The sequence below is a fragment of the Leptodactylus fuscus genome, chromosome 10, assembly GCF_031893055.1.
Source record: "Leptodactylus fuscus isolate aLepFus1 chromosome 10, aLepFus1.hap2, whole genome shotgun sequence".
NCBI lineage: Eukaryota > Metazoa > Chordata > Amphibia > Anura > Leptodactylidae > Leptodactylus > Leptodactylus fuscus.
In genome coordinates, this window is record NC_134274.1 from 24,263,448 (window position 1) to 24,285,959 (window position 22,512).

General features: G+C 42.6%; 1 protein-coding gene across 2 annotated transcripts in view; it reads left to right on the forward strand.

The window, feature by feature from the left end:
- Nucleotides 1–22,512, forward strand: part of NEURL1 (neuralized E3 ubiquitin protein ligase 1) — a 164,166-nt gene that overhangs the window by 113,739 nt on the left and 27,915 nt on the right. For both annotated transcript variants that reach the window (XM_075257525.1, XM_075257526.1), the window contains exon 2: nt 19,264–19,505. In XM_075257525.1, the coding sequence (XP_075113626.1) occupies nt 19,264–19,505 (242 nt within the window). The remainder of the gene's footprint in view (nt 1–19,263; nt 19,506–22,512) is intronic.

Below are 22,512 nucleotides of genomic sequence, written 5' to 3' on the forward strand. Positions count from 1 at the left end.
AAGGAAGGACTTGCGATAGCTCCTTCTCACACTTGGGGTGAAGCAGTTGGTCACTTACAGTGCTGCCAAGTCCCATCAGGGTCCCATACATGGGGTGGGATTTGTTCTCCCGCATGGAGACGGATAGTATCCTTCTGTCACCCACCACCTGTACTGGGTCCAGGGGGCTCCCCAGGACAGAGCTGGCCCTCCTGATCAGCCTGTCAAGTCTATTTCTGTCCCTGGTTGATATACTGCTCCCCCAGCAGGCCACACCGAAAAAGATGGCTGAAGCAACCACAGAGTTGAAGAAGGCCCTAAGAAGTGGCCCCTGGACTCCGAAGGCCCTCAGCCTCCTGAGCAGGTAGAGTCTGCTGTGGCCCTTTCTGTGCAGCGCCTCCAGGTGATCAGCCCAGTCTAGTTTATTATTGAGGAGCACGTCCAGGTACTTATAGGTCCTGACTATCTCAATATCTCAATGTCCCTTTGATCTCCACCGGGGTTGGAGCACTTCTCCGTTTCCCAAAGTCCACCACCATCTCCTTGGTCTTCCCAGCATTAATCCTGAGCTGGTTCCGCTGGCAACATTCAACAAAATCCCGGTTTAAGTCTCTATATTCCCTATCGTCGACATCAGTGATAAGGCCTACTATAGCAGAGTCATCAGAGTACTTCTGTAAGTAACAGCTGGATGAGTTGTGCCTAAAGTCAGCAGTGTACAGTGTGAAGAGAAATGGGCCAAGAATTGTACCTTATGGTGCCCCCGTACTATAGATCAAAGTGTCAGATAGAGTTATATAGAGATTTTAGTCTTCATGTAGTTGACATGGAGCAGCTTCTCTATATCGTCTACAGTTACACTTAGTATATAGACATCAAAAAATGTCTTTGAAATATCCTTGAACCTCAATGGGCTCTCTGCATATGTAAGGTTTGGAGATGTAAACTGATCTCTGTATGTGTAAATGACATTGTGGTGTCCATTTGTCTTCCATGTCTTGGGTGTTTCTTAAGGGTGTTTCTTAAGGTAAACTAAAATCTGTTCTTTGAATAAACAAAATGTTGGAAAAGGTAAATGTTATGTATTACGGGTGGCTTTTACACTCTGTAATGGCTCTACAGGATTTACATTCAAGTTGTCTACAAAGCGGGTGGCCAAATGGATTGGACTCTAGGCCGGTCCTACAGAACTCATGTACTCCCTATAGCTGGTTATCTCTTATAGCCGGGGAGTTTATTTGAACCACATTTTTATATATCCTATTTAGGGACCCGTGAGCAAGTAGACTTTGGTTGAGGTAGTGCCCACTATGACATGTCCATTTTTTACCCTTAATGTTGAATTAGGTCCCAGCCTTTGTCTGGCACCACTTGTTACATTGGAAGGAAACTTTTGTAGGCCACTGTATATATTAATATAATATATTTCAGAATTGAATAATGCTTAAAGACCATTTTCACCATGAATTGTACATTAATGATACATTCTCTGCATTATAAGCATAGCTTGTATTGTATCATTCAACTGCGCTCTTGTTTCTTAAAGGGGTTGTCCACTAGATTGGATTATACAGGGCCACTAGATTGGATTATAAAGGGCCACTAGATTGGATTATAAAAGGCCACTTCTGGTGCCCATACTAAACACAATACAGGGCTGAAAGCAAAAACCTCTGGTCCTTGTATAGTGGCTGAGCTACTGTACCTGTACCCAGTCACTATGCAGGGCACGGAGCCAAAATGGATCTGGCCCTGTGTTGTGTATACTATGGAAGCCAGAAGGTGTCACAAGCTATATAGAGTTTTACATTGTGGTTTCAGGCCAAGTCCATGCAAATCAATCATAATGGGGTACTACGAGGATGCCATGAAAATTTATTTTGGTTAGAAAGACTCTTGTTGGTTAAATCTGTACTGTATTAGCAAGATGAAGGTATTGATCGCTATAGCACTAGGAAAGTGAACTAGTGGATCTACCTGAACATATTGATCCTTGTAATGTTGATATACTAAGCAAATTAGCTTGGACATATTCATTGTGGAGATTCCCTGTGAATCTCACAAACTCTTTACTCATATTAACATACTTGAACACTCAATATATATAAACACTGTTTTTGACCACGTGTTGAGTCAAAACCTCCACCCCCAACAGTTCATGTAAATGAGACTTAGATCACTATAGGATCCAGGCAATCACCTAAGTGATGACATTATCCAACTGGATGATTCCAGAGGTGTTATAGAAAAGGGCAACCAAGTAAATGGGAACATCGGACAAGATTTGACATCAACACACTTTTTGCCAAAAAGTTGGATCCCTGTCGGAATCGGTGATTTATTATAGTGTATACAAGGTGACCTTGTATACATCAGTCAATGGTGTCTCTCCAAATTCTTACTAAATATTAGTAGGAACAGTTTCCGATTACATCCCTGTATAAATAGCAGATTACATTTGTCGTATAAAGCCGGTTTCCTAGAACTGCTCAGAGCGGTCACAGTATGATCTGTATAATGCTATGCTATTGCTGAGTTGCTTATTAGAATGAATGATGGCGATAATAATAATGGCATTTTTATTATAGTGGTTTTCTCCCTAAGGACTCAAAACATTGCCTGGCATCTATAAAAGGCCATATGACACAATAGGAGTAGTATCGCATGTTGACTAAGAGGAACAAGAAAAAAAAGCTTTGTCTAAATTTGTTTAGTATACTTTTTCCTTTTATATTTTTTTCTTTGTTAACCAAAGTCTCTGCATTTCTCCAAAATTGCATTCAAGTCTCTCCAAATAACACAGTCACAGTCTCAAACTAAGGATCTTTGTTCCCCACAATAGGATATGTTTCCAAACTACTACCCTCCATTCTACATGTCTATGTTCACTAGTATATTATACAGGTATTATTATATATGGTCTATTAGGTTATTTGTACATTATCCTATTAGGGATCAACCCACTTTCAAGTGAATGTCCACATGGTCAGCTCCAAATGGAGATTTCTTCAGCTGGATCTTTAGGGGTTTAGTTAGCATTAGACTGCTTTTCGGTCATGTGTTCTGCTGAAATCTGTTTCACTTGACCCCCGTCCCTTCCAAGTGTAAAGGTTTCATTGTCAGATAAAGGGAAAAATGGCCGCAGCCAGGACCGTTTTAACACATTGGTGGGCCCTGTGCAAAAATCTCATAAGTGGGCCCCCCCCATCACCACCACTTAGAAAGACCCATCTGCACAAATTATAATGCTCCCTCAATGGCCCCCACATAGTATAACAACACTTAGTGGCTCTCACACAGTATAATGGTTCCCATACAATATGCCTCACTCTTATAATGTCCCCCTCCAGTTGCCCCCCCCCCCCCACAGATTCACGTCCCCATCCAGGTTGCCACTACAAGTATATGGCCCCACCGTGTCACCCTCCCCCCAAGTAGCCCTCACCATGTCTTGTCCCCTTCAGATTGCCCCCATAGTATCGCAGTATCAATCTCCCTACTTCATCACTGGCTTCAACTCATCAGTGTCCAGAGGACAGCAAATGTAGGACTGTCCCATTGTCCAAAAGGGCCCCCACTACCTTAGGGCCCGGTGCAAATGCACCATTGGCCCTATGGTGGTAGCTAATTTCTCTTTTGATCAAGATGGTTGCACACATTAAAAGACCACAGTCTCATCCCTATCTACCACTAGAGAATAGTTGGGGGCCCTCTATGATGTCTTCTGATGGACACAATTATAGACCCCTAATACCAATAGCTGGCCACACATATTAGGTGTTCGACCAGTCCGACCAAAATCGAATGATATAGCCAACATCAGTCTAATGTGTGTGGTCATCTAGTTGTATTAGTGGTCCATCATAGGATGATATAGTCCAACCCTGTGTACTATAAATATATTCTCTATGCACTTAGTAGTCCATCATGCTGTAGTCTAGGCTACAATTGAGCTGCTGTTAGCAGGATGCAGACATAAAATCAATTTCCTTGGGATGACTTTGTGAGAGATTCGATCAACATCCATAAATTGGTTCATTCAGATGTATGGATTTTTCAATACGTGGGGAAAAAAAATCATTACCATTACAGTAGTGAAAGGAAGAGGAAGGTGAATGTAGTATGAACACCTATCATGGAGAAAGTTTTGCTTTAATTTTTTTTTTTATTGACCAAAATTGTAATTTTACCGGACAGCTATTGGTCACCATTGGGCCATAAGTTGCACACAACTGAACATAACGCGTCACAAATGTAGTAACTTTGACATTTAAGCCTTGATCACAGGCCATTACTTTATTGGGTGTTTACATTGTACTATCTTTAGCTTTTTCCCTTGTTATAATCTATGTTTGTTGCCTAAATACTGCGCTCCTTTCAGTGTTTGTTTACACCACTCCTTCACCTGCCAGCCACGTAACTCCGGCAATGGACACAGATCTTGATTGTGCACGTCTTGTGATGTTTTGGAAAGGCCAAAAGGCTATTTACATGTGTTCACTAGACACACGACACGTTTTTTGTTTTCTAATCCCTTGGAAAACCAGACGTCGCAATGTTGTGCTTCGAATGAGTCCAAAAACAGATGGAAGGAAGTAGTTGGATTGGAGAAAAACATCTCAGATATGCAGGAAAATCCGCCTTGACATTATGCACTACATTATCCCGTATATGCAGTTGTACTGAAAAACAGATGAGTCACTGTAATGTATTTTATTGCAGTAAAATGTTTATATTAGGGATAATTTTTTCCATATGTTGAATTATTTGTTTTTTGTTTTGTTTTTTGTTTTAATTAAAGTTTTTAAGAACTGGTTCAGAGATTTATGACCCAGACAGAGGAGCCTAACTGTATGAAAGGAGTCATCTTAGTGGTCAGTTTCCTCTGTTGTTAATAAGAAGACAATAAGCAACATGAAGTAAACACCTTATAGGGGCAGTACATATGTGTGAGCCATGGTGAAGAGACGCTAAGGTAGTATCAATGTACTTTTAGATTTAGTTGGCATTGCACGATAAGGTCAATTTATTGTCACTGAAATATCCCTTTAAGGTTTCTTGCCAGAGATGTAGAAGTACAGTATGTGTTAGTAGGGCTTTTTTACATGGTGAAATGAGAAAGCTAGTGGTATCTGCACTTCCCATAGCATCGTATAGAGCAGCATCATGCATGTTTGGCTACAGGTTACCAGGCTGTTCTGCTGAGAAGAGATCTTATCAGTGAATTGGGATCCCAGTGTTTGGACTGTAAAAGGGCTTATATTACCAATCCTAGACTAGAGCGTCACCGTTTCTGACAAAAAGTAGTTCTTTTTTTTTTCTCACCTTGAAAGGGATTATTCCAAGCCCTAAAGCTTACCAGTGCACCCAGGTACCCCAGAGCACTGTTCATTACATTTGAGGAGGGCTGTGGGGGAGGTTGGACCCCTGGTTCTTATCTGCCCTGCAGCTACAAAGACTCTGAGTCACATGACTGACTCTATTCTACTGAAAGGAGCTGTGACCCAAGTCTTTTGGACATTTCTGGACGTTACTCGGAGTGGCTGCAGGGGAGGCCAAGGAACCACACTTCCAGTCTTCCCTACTGCCTTTTGCAAAAATAATAAATGGGGCTCCGGGGGACTGGGACGTACATTAGCAATAAGGCTGAATCAGTGTTGGGAATTCACTGCTGAGCTTTATTACTCCAAGGATAATCCCTTTAACTGCACTTTTACCCTTAATGGGCATTGTGTTATTTTTCCTTCTAGCTTTGCTTTCATCGGCCTGATACGGCTTTGTGGAGATTCTGTTTTGAGCAGGGCTACAACACAATGAAGTTACTGATGGGGGAGCCCCTAGTTGCTTCCTGAAATAGGATGTACTGTGTTAAGGTGGTGGTTTAAAAATGGAGAACCCTTTTGAGCCAGATGGATGGCAATGTTTCTCAGAGGCCGCTTACATGAGCCATAAATTATGACTCCTAAGTCTGTGGATGCCGTGTGTTTAACTCACTCTGAAAGCCCTCTGGTTTGTCCTAGTGAATTATGCTCTGGCTGTGTTTTTGCTTATATGCTTTAGCACATTATATTCAATCTATAGCATTCCCCCTGGGTACCTGGTGCTGTAAATGTACGCTTTTATCTGAGTGATTGAGTTTTCTGTATTTTTCTATATTAGTTTTACACTATAGACATTAGTCTGTATACACATATGCTAAGGGCATATAAAGTTCCTAGAATATAGTACAGTATAATACAAATACAGGGACAGACTTACATAAAATGCTGTAAAATCTGGTGCAAATTGGTTCTGCCTTGGCATCTGGTTAACCTTTCAAACTCATTTGTGTTCGAAATAACCTCATGGAAAAGTAGTATGGTTTTTGTGGGGAAGGGTTAAATATGGCAATCTATGGTGTATACTTATATTTAATAATAATATGGAATATTATAGAAATAATGATTGTGTTCCATTGTAAAAGAGACACAGCATTCCTATCTGTATAGACAGTGCATGATGGTGTGCACACGTTATGATAGCTACAATACAGAGCTTTGTAACTTTCCAACAGGGGGTTCCACTGCTAACCATGTACCAGTCTATACAGTAAAGTTAAGTTACATAGTAGATGAGGTTGGATGAAGACATCAGTTGACAAGTGAGCTACATAAAGAAAAACTTGTTCATACTGTGTGCTTATAATAAAAAAAACTTACCTATTTGTTATCAAATAATACATTCCCACAGGGCAGTATTAATACCTTAGAGGGCCCAGATCAAAGTTTCCTCAGCGGGCTTCCCCCTCATGTATCCCTCCCATCCATCACCATCATGACATATTATTTACAAATAAAAAACCCAAAGTTATACTGGCCTAACCTTGTTCCCATAGAGCGCCATGCAGGAGCAGGAGCTGTAGAGATGACTTTGACTCCGCGCTCGTCACCCCACTCTGCAGCAGTTGAATCCTGAATACTGGCGCGTGGAGCTGATAGTTCTCCACTATTGTACTGTATAACACTTTGTGTCTTAAGGATGCAGATAGAGTTAGAATAGCTATTTGCCACCCAGAACAGCGTGATGGCACTCAAAATGCGGGACTGTCCTGTTGAATCCAGGTTGTAGGAAGGGATCCCCACTACGATAGGGCCTGCTGCAGATACAGATACACTATGGACCTGTGGTTAAGGCAACCGTGCATTCCCCCTATTATATTTACTGTTCTTCCGCTTGGAACATGAAGATTGTTTGTAAGAGTAGGATACCAGAACATAGCAAGGGTTGTACTGGGGAGACATACACAAGAGCCTCTTCTAAGGTGGTCCATTACATCAGTGGCCATACATCAGAAGTGCATTAATACCAATTTAGATATTGGATTTCTAGCTTGTTCAGTCGATACATTTAAGTATGTCCTTTCAAACATGTATTTCTGTCCAGTTTAATAGCTGTTCTGTATTGATGGTTTTATGTAGTTGGTGAAATCTTATCCTTGAAATGAGGAGTCATAATGAGAACCAAACGTCAGACGTCATACCTAGCAATGTGTAGTACTTGGAAAGTTTAAGTGCTTCCTTACTTTATATTACTGTTGGGGTTTTCTAGGATTTTTCTTCATTTTTGTCTTTTTTTTGATGGCCTGTGTCACATACAGACCATGCTAGTATGTGATTAGCGTGTGATGATGCACCTATTGCATTCATGACCAATAGGAACCCTCATGTTTGCTGCTCCCAGCAGTCAGATGGCAAACACATCAGAAAAGGTAATGGGTTCATAGGACATACACAAAGCAGCATTACATCCAGTGATTTAATATTCAAGGGGCTCAGTGCTGATATCTAAAGAAAACAAATGACAAGACAAGCAAAACAGTTTTTAAAATAAAAGGAGAATAAACCCCTTTAAAGGGAACCCTTCATGTCTTTTTATCTTTGGTGGTGGAACACTGGATATTGGGTCCTGAAACTAATAGAAATGATTGCTTGGGAACCATGGGGACTAGAGAAAAAATCCAGCAGCGCCTATTGACGGATGCAGAGATTTGGTGAAGATGGTAAAAGGTCCTCTTTATCTTTTTCACTTGAATACATGCACGCTTTTTAAAATTTCTCTACTCAATTTCTGCAATTTTTTTGTGTGTAATTCTCCATAATGTGATTTTAATTATATTTTGATTATGATCAGCTCAGCTATATACTAGATAGTTCCATATGTGATACTGATCTATCTATCTGCCTCCATATTCTATGTGCACATTGGTTTGGGCAGCTAAGTGCAGGAGAGGAGATCTCCAGAGACTGTGATTACTATCTGTTTTGGGCACCATATTCCAGTAACAAAGGAATGAGGGACAGACCTATTAAATGAGCAGATGTTATATGTTAAGACCACACGGCGGAAAGTCACTGTCTGAAGTGATGGTAATAATATGTACGCATTCCACTCGTGCCGTAATAAAACCGACATAATCAATGTATACGTGAAAGGTTAGGCCTGGTGTTTAGGAACATAGAACTTGTAACTAAGATACTCCTCTGTAGGCTGCACTCCAGTTTACTTTATCTTCTTTAATGGGTTGCTATGTTATCAGCGTTTAACACAGGATGTTAATTATCATTATTAGCTATCGATATATTGAAAAAAAATCATCAAAAAGAAGCTTGAAACTTTTTAGGCCTGGTTCACATCTGCAATAGTTTCTATTTGGGGAGTGTGCTTAGTAACGCCCTGAATGGAAACCTAATCCACATAAAAACCAGTTAGCTTAGGATACCATACGTAATGGCGTCCATGTGGTTTCTGCACGAAAAATGCAGAGAGAAAAGTGCAGCTTGCAACGCTTTTTTCTCCGCATTTTACATGCAGAGAGGGGAACAGACTGGCCCGAACACAGATTTGAACCGGGGCTTATTCCACCTACAAATTTCACAACTGGGTATTACTATTTTGACTTGGAGGAGGGGGCGGAGCGAAGGGGGGCGGGGCGGAGCGAAGGGGGTGTGGCGTTGCGGCGTTAGCAGGCAGAGAGCAGGCACGGAGAGGACCTGCTCTCTGCCTGAGCGTGAGGAGAGGCCGCTGGAGCAGTGCTGCTCCAGCGGCCTCCCCAATCCACCGCTCGGTGACGCTAAGCCAGTCCAGGACAGCTTATCCTGGACTGGCTTAGGAGGAAAAATGCCGCCCTCCCTGGGGCCCTGGCATAGCGCCGCCTGAAGCGGTCGCTTCAGGTCGCCTCATGGGAGGTGCGGCGCTGTATATGAGGCAAAAGATGGCTTTTCAGCCTCACTTTAATCACATTGGACAGTATTTCTACAAATAACATATATTAGCACATACAGTCCTATGAAAAAGTTTGGGCACCCCTATTAATCTTAATCATTTTTAGTTCTAAATATTTTGGTATTTGCAACAGCCATTTCAGTTTGATATATCTAATAACTGATGGACACAGTAATATTTCAGGATTGAAATGAGGTTTATTGTACTAACAGAAAATGCGCAATATGCATTAAACCAAAATTTGACCGGTGCAAAAGTATGGGCACCTCAACAGAAAAGTGACATTAATATTTAGTACATCCTCCTTTTGCAAAGATAACAGCCTCTAGTCGCTTCCTGTAGCTTTTAATCAGTTCCTGGATCCTGGATAAAGGTATTTTGGACAAACAATTCAAGTTCAGTTAAGTTAGATGGTCGCCGAGCATGGACAGCCCGCTTCAAATCATCCCACAGATGTTCAATGATATTCAGGTCTGGGGACTGGGATGGCCATTCCAGAACATTGTAATTGTTCCTCTGCATGAATGCCTGAGGATTTGGAGCGGTGTTTTGGATCATTGTCTTGCTGAAATATCCATCCCCGGCGTAACTTCAACTTCGTCACTGATTCTTGAACATTATTCTCAAGAATCTGCTGATACTGAGTGGAATCCATGCGACCCTCAACTTTAACAAGATTCCCGATGCCGGCATTGGCCACACAGCCCCAAAGCATGATGGAACCTCCACCAAATTTTACAGTGGGTAGCAAGTGTTTTTCTTGGAATGCTGTTTCTTTTTGGACGCCATGCATAACGCCTTTTTTTATAACCAAACAACTCAATTTTTGTTTCCAAAATGAAGCTGCCTTGTCCAAATGTGCTTTTTCATACCTCAGGCAACTCTATGGCGTACGTGCAGAAACGGCTTCTTTCTCATCACTCTCCCATACAGCTTCTATTTGTGCAAAGTGCGCTGTATAGTTGACCGATGCACAGTGACACCATCTGCAGCAAGATGATGCTGCAGCTCTTTGGAGGTGGTCTGTGGATTGTCCTTGACTGTTCTCACCATTCTTCTTCTCTGCCTTTCTGATATTTTTCTTGGCCTGCCACTTCTGGGCTTAACAAGAACTGTCCCTGTGCTCTTCCATTTCCTTACTATGTTTCTCACAGTGGAAACTGACAGGTTAAATCTCTGAGACAGCTTTTTGTATCCTTCCCCTGAACAACTATATTGAACAATCTTTGTTTTCAGATCATTTGAGAGTTGTTTTGAGTAGCCCATGATGCCACTCTTCAGAGGAGATTCAAATAGTAGAACAACTTGCAATTGGCCACCTTAAATACCTTTTCTCATGATTGGATAGATCTGGCTATGAAGTTCAAAGCTCACTGAGGTTACAAAACCAATTTTGTGCTTCAGTAAGTCAGTAAAAAGTAGTTAGGAGTATTCAAATCAATAAAATGATAAGGGTGCCCATACTTTTGCACCAGTCAAATTTTGGTTTAATGCATATTGCGCATTTTCTGTTAGTACAATAAACCTCATTTCAATCCTGAAATATTACTGTGTCAATCAGTTATTAGATATATCAAACTGAAATGGCTGTTGCAAACACCAAAATATTTAGAACTAAAAATGATTAAGATTAATAGGGGTGCCCAAACTTTTTCATAGGACTGTATAGGGATAGATTTGTCATTTTGGGGCCCCCAAACCATATTTGTAGATAGGTAGGTATTGGTGAGTTAGGTTTTTGTTTGGGTTACGTTATGGCCAAATCTGCCCTGAACATAAGAGCTAGTGATCTACAGTACTGTGCAAAAGTATTAGGCAAATGTGGAAAAAAAAATGTTGCAAAGTTAGAATGCTTTCATTCTTGTTAACACTCTGTCAGGGCTCATTCACACAGAATTTTTTGGCAGGGGATTTTGACATGGAGTCCGCCTCAAAATACACTGCTAAAAACGGCTCCCTTTGACTTCAATAGGAGCTGCTCGCTTCTTTTTTCCACTAGCTAGTAGTGGAGAAAGAAGCGACATGCCCCTTCTTCCCACAGATTCTGCAGCTGACTTAGCTGCGGCGTCCACAGCACGAGACTCGCTCCCGATTAGGTCCATTCATTCAGGCCTAATCCGGAGCAGAATGCCACGACGGGATGCCAATGCACTGCATCGACATTCCCTCGCGGCTAGCCACGCGGTATGTTCACACACAGAATCCATTTTCCGCTGTGTGAACATACCCTCAATGTTATTTTTGTCTTTTTAACAAAAGGAAGCAAATGAGCAAAAGTGAAAGCCGAAATCTCATCAATATTTGGTGTGAGCACCTTTTGCCTTCCATCAATTCTAGGTAAACTTGCAGAAACACAAGGAGGTTCTTCACGCCATCTTGGAGAACTAAGCCCAGATCTTCTGTGGATGTAGGCTTGCTCCAATCCTTCTCTCTCTTCATATCATCCCAGACAGACTGGATGATGTTGAGATCAGGGCTCTGTGGGGGCCATATCATCACCTCCATGTCTCCTCCATAGGAAAATGGTCACACCAAGTATTGATGGGATTTACATTTCTCTTTTGTTCAAAAATAAACACTTCTATTTCTGAAAGCTTTTTTACTTTACAGCATTTTTCCACACCTGCCTAAAACATTTGCCTCATACTGTATATCATGTTGCTACATGGTATATTGATGTGTAATGTACACGCTGGCCATGATGATGTGGATACACCTGCTGCTTAACTGTCGAGCCTGTCTGGAATATGTCGCATTGGCCCTTCTTATACTGTCAGTCCATTGATTTTCCTATGGCACGTCTCCTCTCTCAGTTCAGTCTATTATGAGACAACACAGACGGAGCGCAGTTTTCGATGCAGAACAGCCAGCACTTTGCTTTATTTTAATAAGTGATATTGAGTCCTGAGATCCATCTTATATACATATACAGCCCCAAGGATGTTACATTACACTGATCACAAAGCCAGCATTGGCCAAAACCCACTGGTGACATCAATGGAAATATTTCCTTCTGATATCATTACAATGAATTTGTTCCCTTATCTGTTCTTGGGAAGTGACATTATACATGTAAACTACATGAAAGATAAACAAGCCTCGGATGTCAACAGAAGGAAAGCAGAGAAGTAAGGAAACGGCGGAGTTCATCTGTAGACAGAATACACAAATAAGTCATTTCATGTTTCCATCAGTGTTTATATCCCAGATCTAGTGATGGATGTTGTACATTGTGATGTGTGTTAGTTACTGTTGAGTAGCCCTGCCTGTTACTGTATGTTATGTACATGAGACGTATTGTGGGTGGGTGCGGAGCCCTACTGACCAGTCACATTATAGATTACATATACGTTCCCCTTATGGTTTATGGGTATAAAACTCCTACGGTCCAGTTTTGGTGTTGGTGACCAGTTTAAGGATAAATTCACACATTGAGGATTTGCCATTGATCTCAGTACGGGTTCCATGCTCAAATACGCACTGAATCCATCTCTCATACAATTGAATAGGGTTTCCATAACCCCTTCTTCTTACGCTGGAATAAAATCTTTCCTTGTGCCGCCACTTGCAAGAGTTGTGAGTTGGTCCCAATTGAATGACAACAGGCCTGATATTAGTGTAGAAGTATAGGTATCAGCCTTGGATCCACCAGTAAAATATATTTCCAAATTGAGAGAGGCGCATGCTTGATGTGTAAACTTATCTGTATCGTATTGTGATCAGTTCAGTCCAACATAATCGCTGGCTATCTCTCCTCCTCCCCCTTCCCCTCTCCATAGACTTCTGTTGTACAGATTTGATCAGTGGCAGAAGGCGGCCGATCAGTGAAGACATAGACACATTTCTTTGATAAACTACCGGCTTATTATAAGGTTTATCTTCACCTGCACTATAGATATGTGAAAAAAAAAGTTTAGTTCCATTTTAATTGATATGTTTTTCCATTGCCTTCGGGACTAAATATTGCTAAATCTCACAGGCCGAGCCCTGTCACATGTCTGTTGTTATAATGGCAGAATGTCTGGCTATGGAAGGCTGAGGAGGAGATGAGAAACGTGTGTAGGAAATATTTACATAGCAAGGAGCGTACGGATGGGGAAACCTTGACAGAACATATTTGGAGGAAGAGAAGGCATCTTCCTGTCATTCTTTCAGAAAGTACAACACAGGAGATTAATTTTCCATTTTTTTCTATACTCTGAATGACTTGCATATTTAATGGCGCTTCAGGCGTGGAGAGATCTGTATTGTCAGGCTTCCTTTGCTCTGACATATAAAATGGAAAACGAGGAGGACCCGGGATTCTGAATAGGATAGATATAGTTCCTGCCTAGTGTCACAGTCCTTCTCACTGTATAAAGATATATCCTAAATTCTCTGCTGCCTGGCTGCTCTGTTACTGGTAGCCAGTCTATTGCTTTCATCTCTCTCTATCTCAAGGCAACTTATATTAAAGCCTCTGGTTGACTATAAATATTTCGATACAAATGCATTATACATCGTCACCTCGTGCCCTTAGTCTTGCTGGTGCGGGTTGTACATACTATGCTCTGGTTGTGTGATACTCTCCCCCCTGCTCTCAGCGGGTCCATCTAGTGGCTCACAGCCGAAACATAATGTGCTCAGAATAGTCTGAGAAGGTGGTGGCTGTTTTATGGGAATAAAGAAGGGACTGAGAAATCAAAGAAGATTAACAAGGAGGGCACCAGGTATTATACACATAAGTAGAGATGAGCGAACACTAAAATGTTCGAGGTTCGAAATTCGATTCGAACAGCCGCTCACTGTTCGAGTGTTCGAATGGGTTTCGAACCCCATTATAGTCTATGGGGAACATAAACTCGTTAAGGGGGAAACCCAAATTCGTGTCTGGAGGGTCACCAAGTCCACTATGACACCCCAGGAAATGATACCAACACCCTGGAATGACACTGGGACAGCAGGGGAAGCATGTCTGGGGGCATAAAAGTCACTTTATTTCATGGAAATCCCTGTCAGTTTGCGATTTTCGCAAGCTAACTTTTCCCCATAGAAATGCATTGGCCAGTGCTGATTGGCCAGAGTACGGAACTCGACCAATCAGCGCTGGCTCTGCTGGAGGAGGCGGAGTCTAAGATAGCTCCACACCAGTCTCCATTCAGGTCCGACCTTAGACTCCGCCTCCTCCGGCAGAGCCAGCGCTGATTGGCCGAAGGCTGGCCAATGCATTCCTATGCGAATGCAGACTTAGCAGTGCTGAGTCAGTTTTGCTCAACTACACATCTGATGCACACTCGGCACTGCTACATCAGATGTAGCAATCTGATGTAGCAGAGCCGAGGGTGCACTAGAACCCCTGTGCAAACTCAGTTCACGCTAATAGAATGCATTGGCCAGCGCTGATTGGCCAATGCATTCTATTAGCCCGATGAAGTAGAGCTGAATGTGTGTGCTAAGCACACACATTCAGCACTGCTTCATCAAGCCAATACAATGCATTAGCCAGTGCTGATTGGCCAGAGTACGGAATTCGGCCAATCAGCGCTGGCTCTGCTGGAGGAGGCGGAGTCTAAGATCGCTCCACACCAGTCTCCATTCAGGTCCGACCTTAGACTCCGCCTCCTCCGGCAGAGCCAGCGCTGATTGGCCGAAGGCTGGCCAATGCATTCCTATGCGAATGCAGACTTAGCAGTGCTGAGTCAGTTTTGCTCAACTACACATCTGATGCACACTCGGCACTGCTACATCAGATGTAGCAATCTGATGTAGCAGAGCCGAGGGTGCACTAGAACCCCTGTGCAAACTCAGTTCACGCTAATAGAATGCATTGGCCAGCGCTGATTGGCCAATGCATTCTATTAGCCCGATGAAGTAGAGCTGAATGTGTGTGCTAAGCACACACATTCAGCACTGCTTCATCAAGCCAATACAATGCATTAGCCAGTGCTGATTGGCCAGAGTACGGAATTCGGCCAATCAGCGCTGGCCAATGCATTCTATTAGCCCGATGAAGTAGAGCTGAATGTGTGTGCTAAGCACACACATTCAGCACTGCTTCATCAAGCCAATACAATGCATTAGCCAGTGCTGATTGGCCAGAGTACGGAATTCGGCCAATCAGCGCTGGCTCTGCTGGAGGAGGCGGAGTCTAAGGTCGGACCTGAATGGAGACTGGTGTGGAGCGATCTTAGACTCCGCCTCCTCCAGCAGAGCCAGCGCTGATTGGCCGAATTCCGTACTCTGGCCAATCAGCACTGGCTAATGCATTGTATTGGCGTGATGAAGCAGTGCTGAATGTGTGTGCTTAGCACACACATTCAGCTCTACTTCATCGGGCTAATAGAATGCATTGGCCAGCGCTGATTGGCCGAATTCCGTACTCTGGCCAATCAGTGCTGGCCAATGCATTCTATTAGCTTGATGAAGCAGAGTGTGCACAAGGGTTCAAGCGCACCCTCGGCTCTGATGTAGCAGAGCCGAGGCTGCACAAGGGTTCAAGCGCACCCTCGGCTCTGATGTAGGATTGGCCAATGTATTCTATTAGCCTGATGAAGTAGAGCTGAATGTGTGTGCTAAGCACACACATTCAGCTCTACTTCATCGGGCTAATAGAATGCATTGGCCAGCGCTGATTGGCCAGAGTACGGAACTCGACCAATCAGCGCTGGCTCTGCTGGAGGAGGCGGAGTCTAAGATCGCTCCACACCAGTCTCCATTCAGGTCCGACCTTAGACTCCGCCTCCTCCAGCAGAGCCAGCGCTGATTGGCCGAATTCCGTACTCTGGCCAATCAGCACTGGCTAATGCATTGTATTGGCGTGATGAAGCAGTGCTGAATGTGTGTGCTTAGCACACACATTCAGCTCTACTTCATCGGGCTAATAGAATGCATTGGCCAATCAGCGCTGGCCAATGCATTCTATTAGCGTGAACTGAGTTTGCACAGGGGTTCTAGTGCACCCTCGGCTCTGCTACATCAGATTGCTACATCTGATGTAGCAGTGCCGAGTGTGCATCAGATGTGTAGTTGAGCAAAACTGACTCAGCACTGCTAAGTCTCTGCATTCGCATAGGAATGCATTGGCCAGCCTTCGGCCAATCAGCGCTGGCTCTGCCGGAGGAGGCGGAGTCTAAGGTCGGACCTGAATGGAGACTGGTGTGGAGCGATCTTAGACTCCGCCTCCTCCAGCAGAGCCAGCGCTGATTGGTCGAGTTCCGTACTCTGGCCAATCAGCGCTGGCCAATGCATTCTATTAGCCCGATGAAGTAGAGCTGAATGTGTGTGCTTAGCACACACATTCAGCTCTACTTCATCAGGCTAATAGAATACATTGGCCAATCAGCGCTGGCCAATGCATTCTATTAGCTTGATGAAGCAGAGTGTGCACAAGGGTTCAAGCGCACCCTCGGCTCTGATGTAGCAGAGCTGAGGGTGCACAAGGGTTCAAGTGCACCCTCGGTTCTCCTACATCAGAGCCGAGGGTGCGCTTGAACCCTTGTGCAGCCTCGGCTCTGCTACATCAGAGCCGAGGGTGCGCTTGAACCCTTGTGCACACTCTGCTTCATCAAGCTAATAGAATGCATTGGCCAGCACTGATTGGCCAGAGTACGGAATTCGGCCAATCAGCGCTGGCCAATGCATCCCTATGGGAAAAAGTTTATCTCACAAAAATCACAATTACACACCCGATAGAGCCCCAAAAAGTTATTTTTAATAACATTCCCCCCTAAATAAAGGTTATCCCTAGCTATCCCTGCCTGTACAGCTATCCCTGTCTCATAGTCACAAAGTTCACATTCTCATATGACCCGGATTTGAAATCCACTATTCGTCTAAAATGGAGGTCACCTGATTTCGGCAGCCAATGACTTTTTCCAATTTTTTTCAATGCCCCCAGTGTCGTAGTTCCTGTCCCACCTCCCCTGCGCTGTTATTGGTGCAAAAAAGGCGCCAGGGAAGGTGGGAGGGGAATCGAATTTTGGCGCACTTTACCACGTGGTGTTCGATTCGATTCGAACATGGCGAACACCCTGATATCCGATCGAACATGTGTTCGATAGAACACTGTTCGCTCATCTCTACACATAAGCCATTTTTGTCGCTTTGTCAGAGGGGTTATATTAATTAATTATATGTGTTATTAACAGACTTGGCTAAAAGTGTAATATTCTTGGTAAGTTAGAAAAAGTTGTGCAGACCTATATTTCTGAATGAACACTGTTCTGCTACAAAACAAAATCTAAATCCCATCAATATTTGTGGAGAGAGTCGTGGAAGTGATGATATGGCCCTCAATATCATCCAGTCTGTCTGGGATTACATGAAGAGACAGAAGGATTGGATGTGTGTCCAACACATTGTAGGAGAGAAAGATAAAGCTCTATAGGGACAGGGACAAAAAGTATTGGGGAACTCCTCACTGAAAAACCTATAACGTCTACAGTGATCGCTCTCATGTTCTAGCTGTGTTCCTGAACACTAAGTCTATGTAACCACCTAAGAGAAGACGTCTTCAGCAAATAATGAAGAGGATTTTTCTTTATTTTTTCTGTTTTCAGGGTAGGCTGTGCAAAATTTCTATGACCTAATCACCAATCAATGTCATATTCCACTGTATACCATGATGTCATGTAGTTTTAGTAGCATAGCCATCACTTTATGAGACGTTAAAGGGGATGTGTCATTAAGGCAACCCTTATATAGGGATTGCACCAAGTCCAGCTTTAGAAACTCTAAGCAAAACAGCTGCGGCCGTATGTGATAACACAATACACACTAGACAGGTAAATGAATGACCGCACATGCAAAACATGGACAGGCTGGATCTGACAGAGCAGGACCTGCACTTTGTTAGCGGTTCTGCACACTGGTTAATGGCAGGAGGAACCTGAGCAAGCTGGGTGGGGTTGTCCCTATGTATGTACTATTACAAGGCTTTTTTTTTTTTTAAATTGTGGTTCACTTTACACACATTGTAAAAGCCATAAAACATATGCAGTATATACAGATTATATGAATATATACATTTATCCTAGCAGGTTTCAGATCACTGTATAACCAAGCTGGGGTTTGATACCATGCTGATGCTATATGAAGTTCCTTTAACCTACAAAATCTTCTGTTTCACCCTCCCTGGACCCATATGGCTCAATAACTCTTCCATCTGGAGGAAAGATGTGAACACGACGTGCTGCCTGACAACTTATTCTACTCACAGTGGGAGCGTTATTGCCGGGTGCAGAGTCAATTTACAGTGATTTAGAGCTTTAACTCTATGCCCACTTTATGCCTGGAACATTACTGGAGGACAAAGGCTTTGCCTTATACCTTGTCTATTATACATTTAATAAGCAGCTGTTTTGTAGAAACTTGCAAATCACCTCAATGTGGCGTAGAGATGGTCTGACCTCATGCAATGGCCCTTTGTTGGTAACCAGAAACATATCCCGAGACTACGTAAAACAACAAATTTCACTTTCCTGATGATTATTATTTGCTACTGTAAAATTCAATAGATAAATGTAGAATTCCTGCCAAGAAATGTAAAGCATTTACATAAACTTACTTTACATTTCCAGTAAAAGAACATCCATGGGTGCAGACGTGGGAGTAAATTATATGGTCACATATTGTCAAGCTACACACGTAAATGATATATCTATGGATCATACCATTTGGTCTTATTGCAATTTGATACTATATTTGCATGTTTATGCCTTGTAATACTAATGTAACATCCCTGGTGGGCTAGGGTAGTAAACGGAAAATAGGAAAATAGTAACATGTCTTGTGAAGGCCATAACACTTTCAGTTGGTGTGGTTCTAGATGTTACAGGCTGAGCGACTTATTTAGGTACAGAACATGTGCAGGATTCCCCTATCCAGAAGCATAGCATAGGACAGGTGGCAGAGCCCTGCACCATAATACAGCCACGTGTCTCAGGCCCCCTTCTTCTATGTACGTCACTGACTGTAAATATTACTATCTTTGATATATGTTTCAGATATAGCATATTGTTTTTCTTATACCATATGTCTTTTCAGATTCCATAGGTGGGACGTTTCCAGCCTCCTCGCATAGATGTCATCACAAGCAGAAGCACTGCATGCCCATGCCACAATGTGGAGGGTTAGTGATCAGTCCTCTCCTTTTCCATCCCCATGCCAAGGGATCCCAGATCATGATGGATACCACACACAAGGCAGTAAAGAGGCAAGCTAGTTTCTGTAATGCCATCACCTTCAGCAACAGACCTATAGTCATACATGAACAAGTGCGGCTTAAGGTACGTTCCATATGTCAATGATCTGTACAGTAATGTCTGATGGCGATAGTGTCGTGTACCTAATCTCATCCCATTGTATTTGGGGCTGTCATTTATTATACAGGTTTCATATATCTGCCATTAGGAATGTGTACAATGGGTAGTTTTGGAAATGTTCTATATGTGCCAGTAGGATTCTGCACAATATGTACTTTTGGAAATTTGCAGCACTACTTGAGCTTCCATTACTCCAGATGTAAGACACATCCATCAGGCTGGAACAGAAATTTCACAATGTAAAAAGTGCAGACTCAACAACCTGCTCTGCGGAGAAAAAACATGCGAGTCTAATCAGGATGACCGCACGAAAATGAAGGAATAAAGTGGAATTCCTGCTGCTTGGTTTATATTCTGACATTTAGGATTTTACAAGCACAGATGGAGTATGAGTGACCATTTGTATCAGCCACAATTTGTGAATAGGGTGGATGTTTGTTATAGTGAATTACCAGACTGAAAAATATACATGGCCTGTGCATTGTGGCCTCTCACCTGACTGCGGATAACTGAGGACGTGATTTTACGGCCGCAAAATCACGGCTGCAAAATAACGCAGCGTATACAATCCAGGCTTCCACTGAAATCAATGGGAGATTTTACGGCACGCATAGTCACACACACTGTATACGTGTCACATCACGCGGCACGTTACTCCGTGTGAACGCACTTAGGCAGTGATCCCTAACTAGTGACTTGTATCCCACCTTATATGACATAATATGTGTAATTCAGGTACACCTGTGCCCTAGATCCCCCTAAAAACCATTCCCAATAACTGTGTTATCTCCAAATGGAAGCAGGGACAGGATTATGGGGAAAACTATTTCTGATCACATTTTTTGGCCTATTCAGTAATGATTTTAGGTTTCAGGGTTTACAATAGAATAGGATTGGGATACATAAAAAGAGTCATATGTACACTCCTATTCTGAGCCCATAATAGAGCACCTATAGACTGCTATTGGGTTATAGATTAGCTCACTGTGTATCAGAGTTTGTACGGAGGGGTTTTGCCACTTTTAATCACATTGCATCATATGCTATGTTATGAAAGTATCTTCCCTTGTATAACTACCGTATATAGCGGCATGCTGATCCCTAGATGGGGTCCTAAGGCTGTTGAGTATTATGAGAATTTGTTGAATGCAGCAGTAGTTTAGTTATATGGCTGCCTTGCCCAGCCAGCATAGACTTTGAATAAGGAGGAGCGGGGTCTTGGGAAAAGTGATAACTTACCCTAGTGAAAAAGCAATTTAATATCTGGAAAGCCCCTTTAAATTATCCTCATTGAATATATATTGTTGTGTTATGTACCATTCCTAGTGTATGCCCTGTGTGTTGCAGCTCCCCACCATTTTCTAGATGTCTGATTTCTGTTCAGAGGGTCAAACTTTACTCATATACTTAAAGGGGTTATCCAGGACTGTGATATTGATCTCTACTTCTTCTTCTTAGACAGTGACATATGATGCGTTGGGATAAGCTGCAATACCAAGCACCACCACTGTATAATGTTTTGTGTTGTGCTTGGTATATAGTGAAGAGGTCACAGCAAACAATAACATAGTCCTGGATAAGTCCTGTAATGGGAAAGAAGCTGCTGCTGCACCTGAGACCCCACTGAAGACAAGTTGTTGGCGCTGGTTTATGCAAGGGGAAATCTCCAGAGATTTTGTGGAATGAGAGTCATGGGAGCAACGTTCTTCAGCATGGTTCAATAAAAGGTCAATTAGTATGTTGACTATATATTTCCAATTTATAGTAAAATTTTACTTTTGGACTGAAGAGTCACTATAAAGTAGACCGTTCCCCACCTTCAATTGTTTTCATCCTTCATTAGACACCACTCCATTGATTCCAGCACATTTGGACTTTTTTCCAAGCAATCATTGCAAGTAGTTTTGGTGCCTGATATACTAACTAGACTCTCTAATGTGAAGTGGGTGATGTCAGGCAAGAGAAGGCAAAGGGGTGTGACTCAGATTGCCATTGTCAGGTCTCAGAATCATTCTGCTTTGCCTGCTCCTGCCTGACACCACACACTTGACATTAGAGAGTCTAGTTAGGATATCAGGCACCAAAACTAACTACACTGATTGCTCATGAATGGCGGGGCAAACTGAAAAATTCCAACTGTGCTGGATTCAGTGACTCCTTTACGAATGTAAATGAATGGAGTCTTACTACAACCGCCAAGGGTGCTGCAACTGTGACAACCATCTCTCTTTGCGACTAGAAGTCGTAGTTTCAACAACCTTAGGTTTGCATTGTAACTCAGTTCACTTACATTAGTGAAGAAGTCACAGGGTGACATGGTGATTTTTGGACGCACAACAGGAGTCATGGCCATAGCCCTAGCCTAAAGCCATGTACCTAATGCTTTCATTCGCTAAAACAACCCAAAAATCAGGAGAAATTAAAACAAAGTTTATTAGAAAGCTGCATAACTTTTCATTCTATAAATATAATTTTATCTTTTCGGCTCAACATTGTTAATAAGTAAAAAAACATTCTAAGTTTGATGAAACTTACCAAGAATGACTTTGCCCAAATCTGACTGCCATGCGCCTTTCCACTTCATCTAGCAATGACATGGGGTCAAGCCATTACAGAGCCTCCAAGTCAATTACCATTTGCGGCAAAAATCTTCTGGCTGCTCTCGCTTGTCAATCTGGTTTGGGATATGTTAATTTTCTTTGCTAAATTGGCATGAAGAAGGAAAACACAGCTGGCCTTTACTGTTTTATAAAATCTACAAGTGAGGGGGAAAAAATAGTGTACACAATATATTTTGTGAGGGAAACCGCACTCATAGACAGCTCGTCGTTCTGAAACTTCACGCCAGGCTGCCTTCATTTAAATTGAAGGAAAGGATACGTATCGAACAAGCATATTTGGACCAGGCGTAATGATTGCGGCTATAGTCTGTCAAGTCCCATTACATGCAAGATCTTTGTCTTGGCTGGCT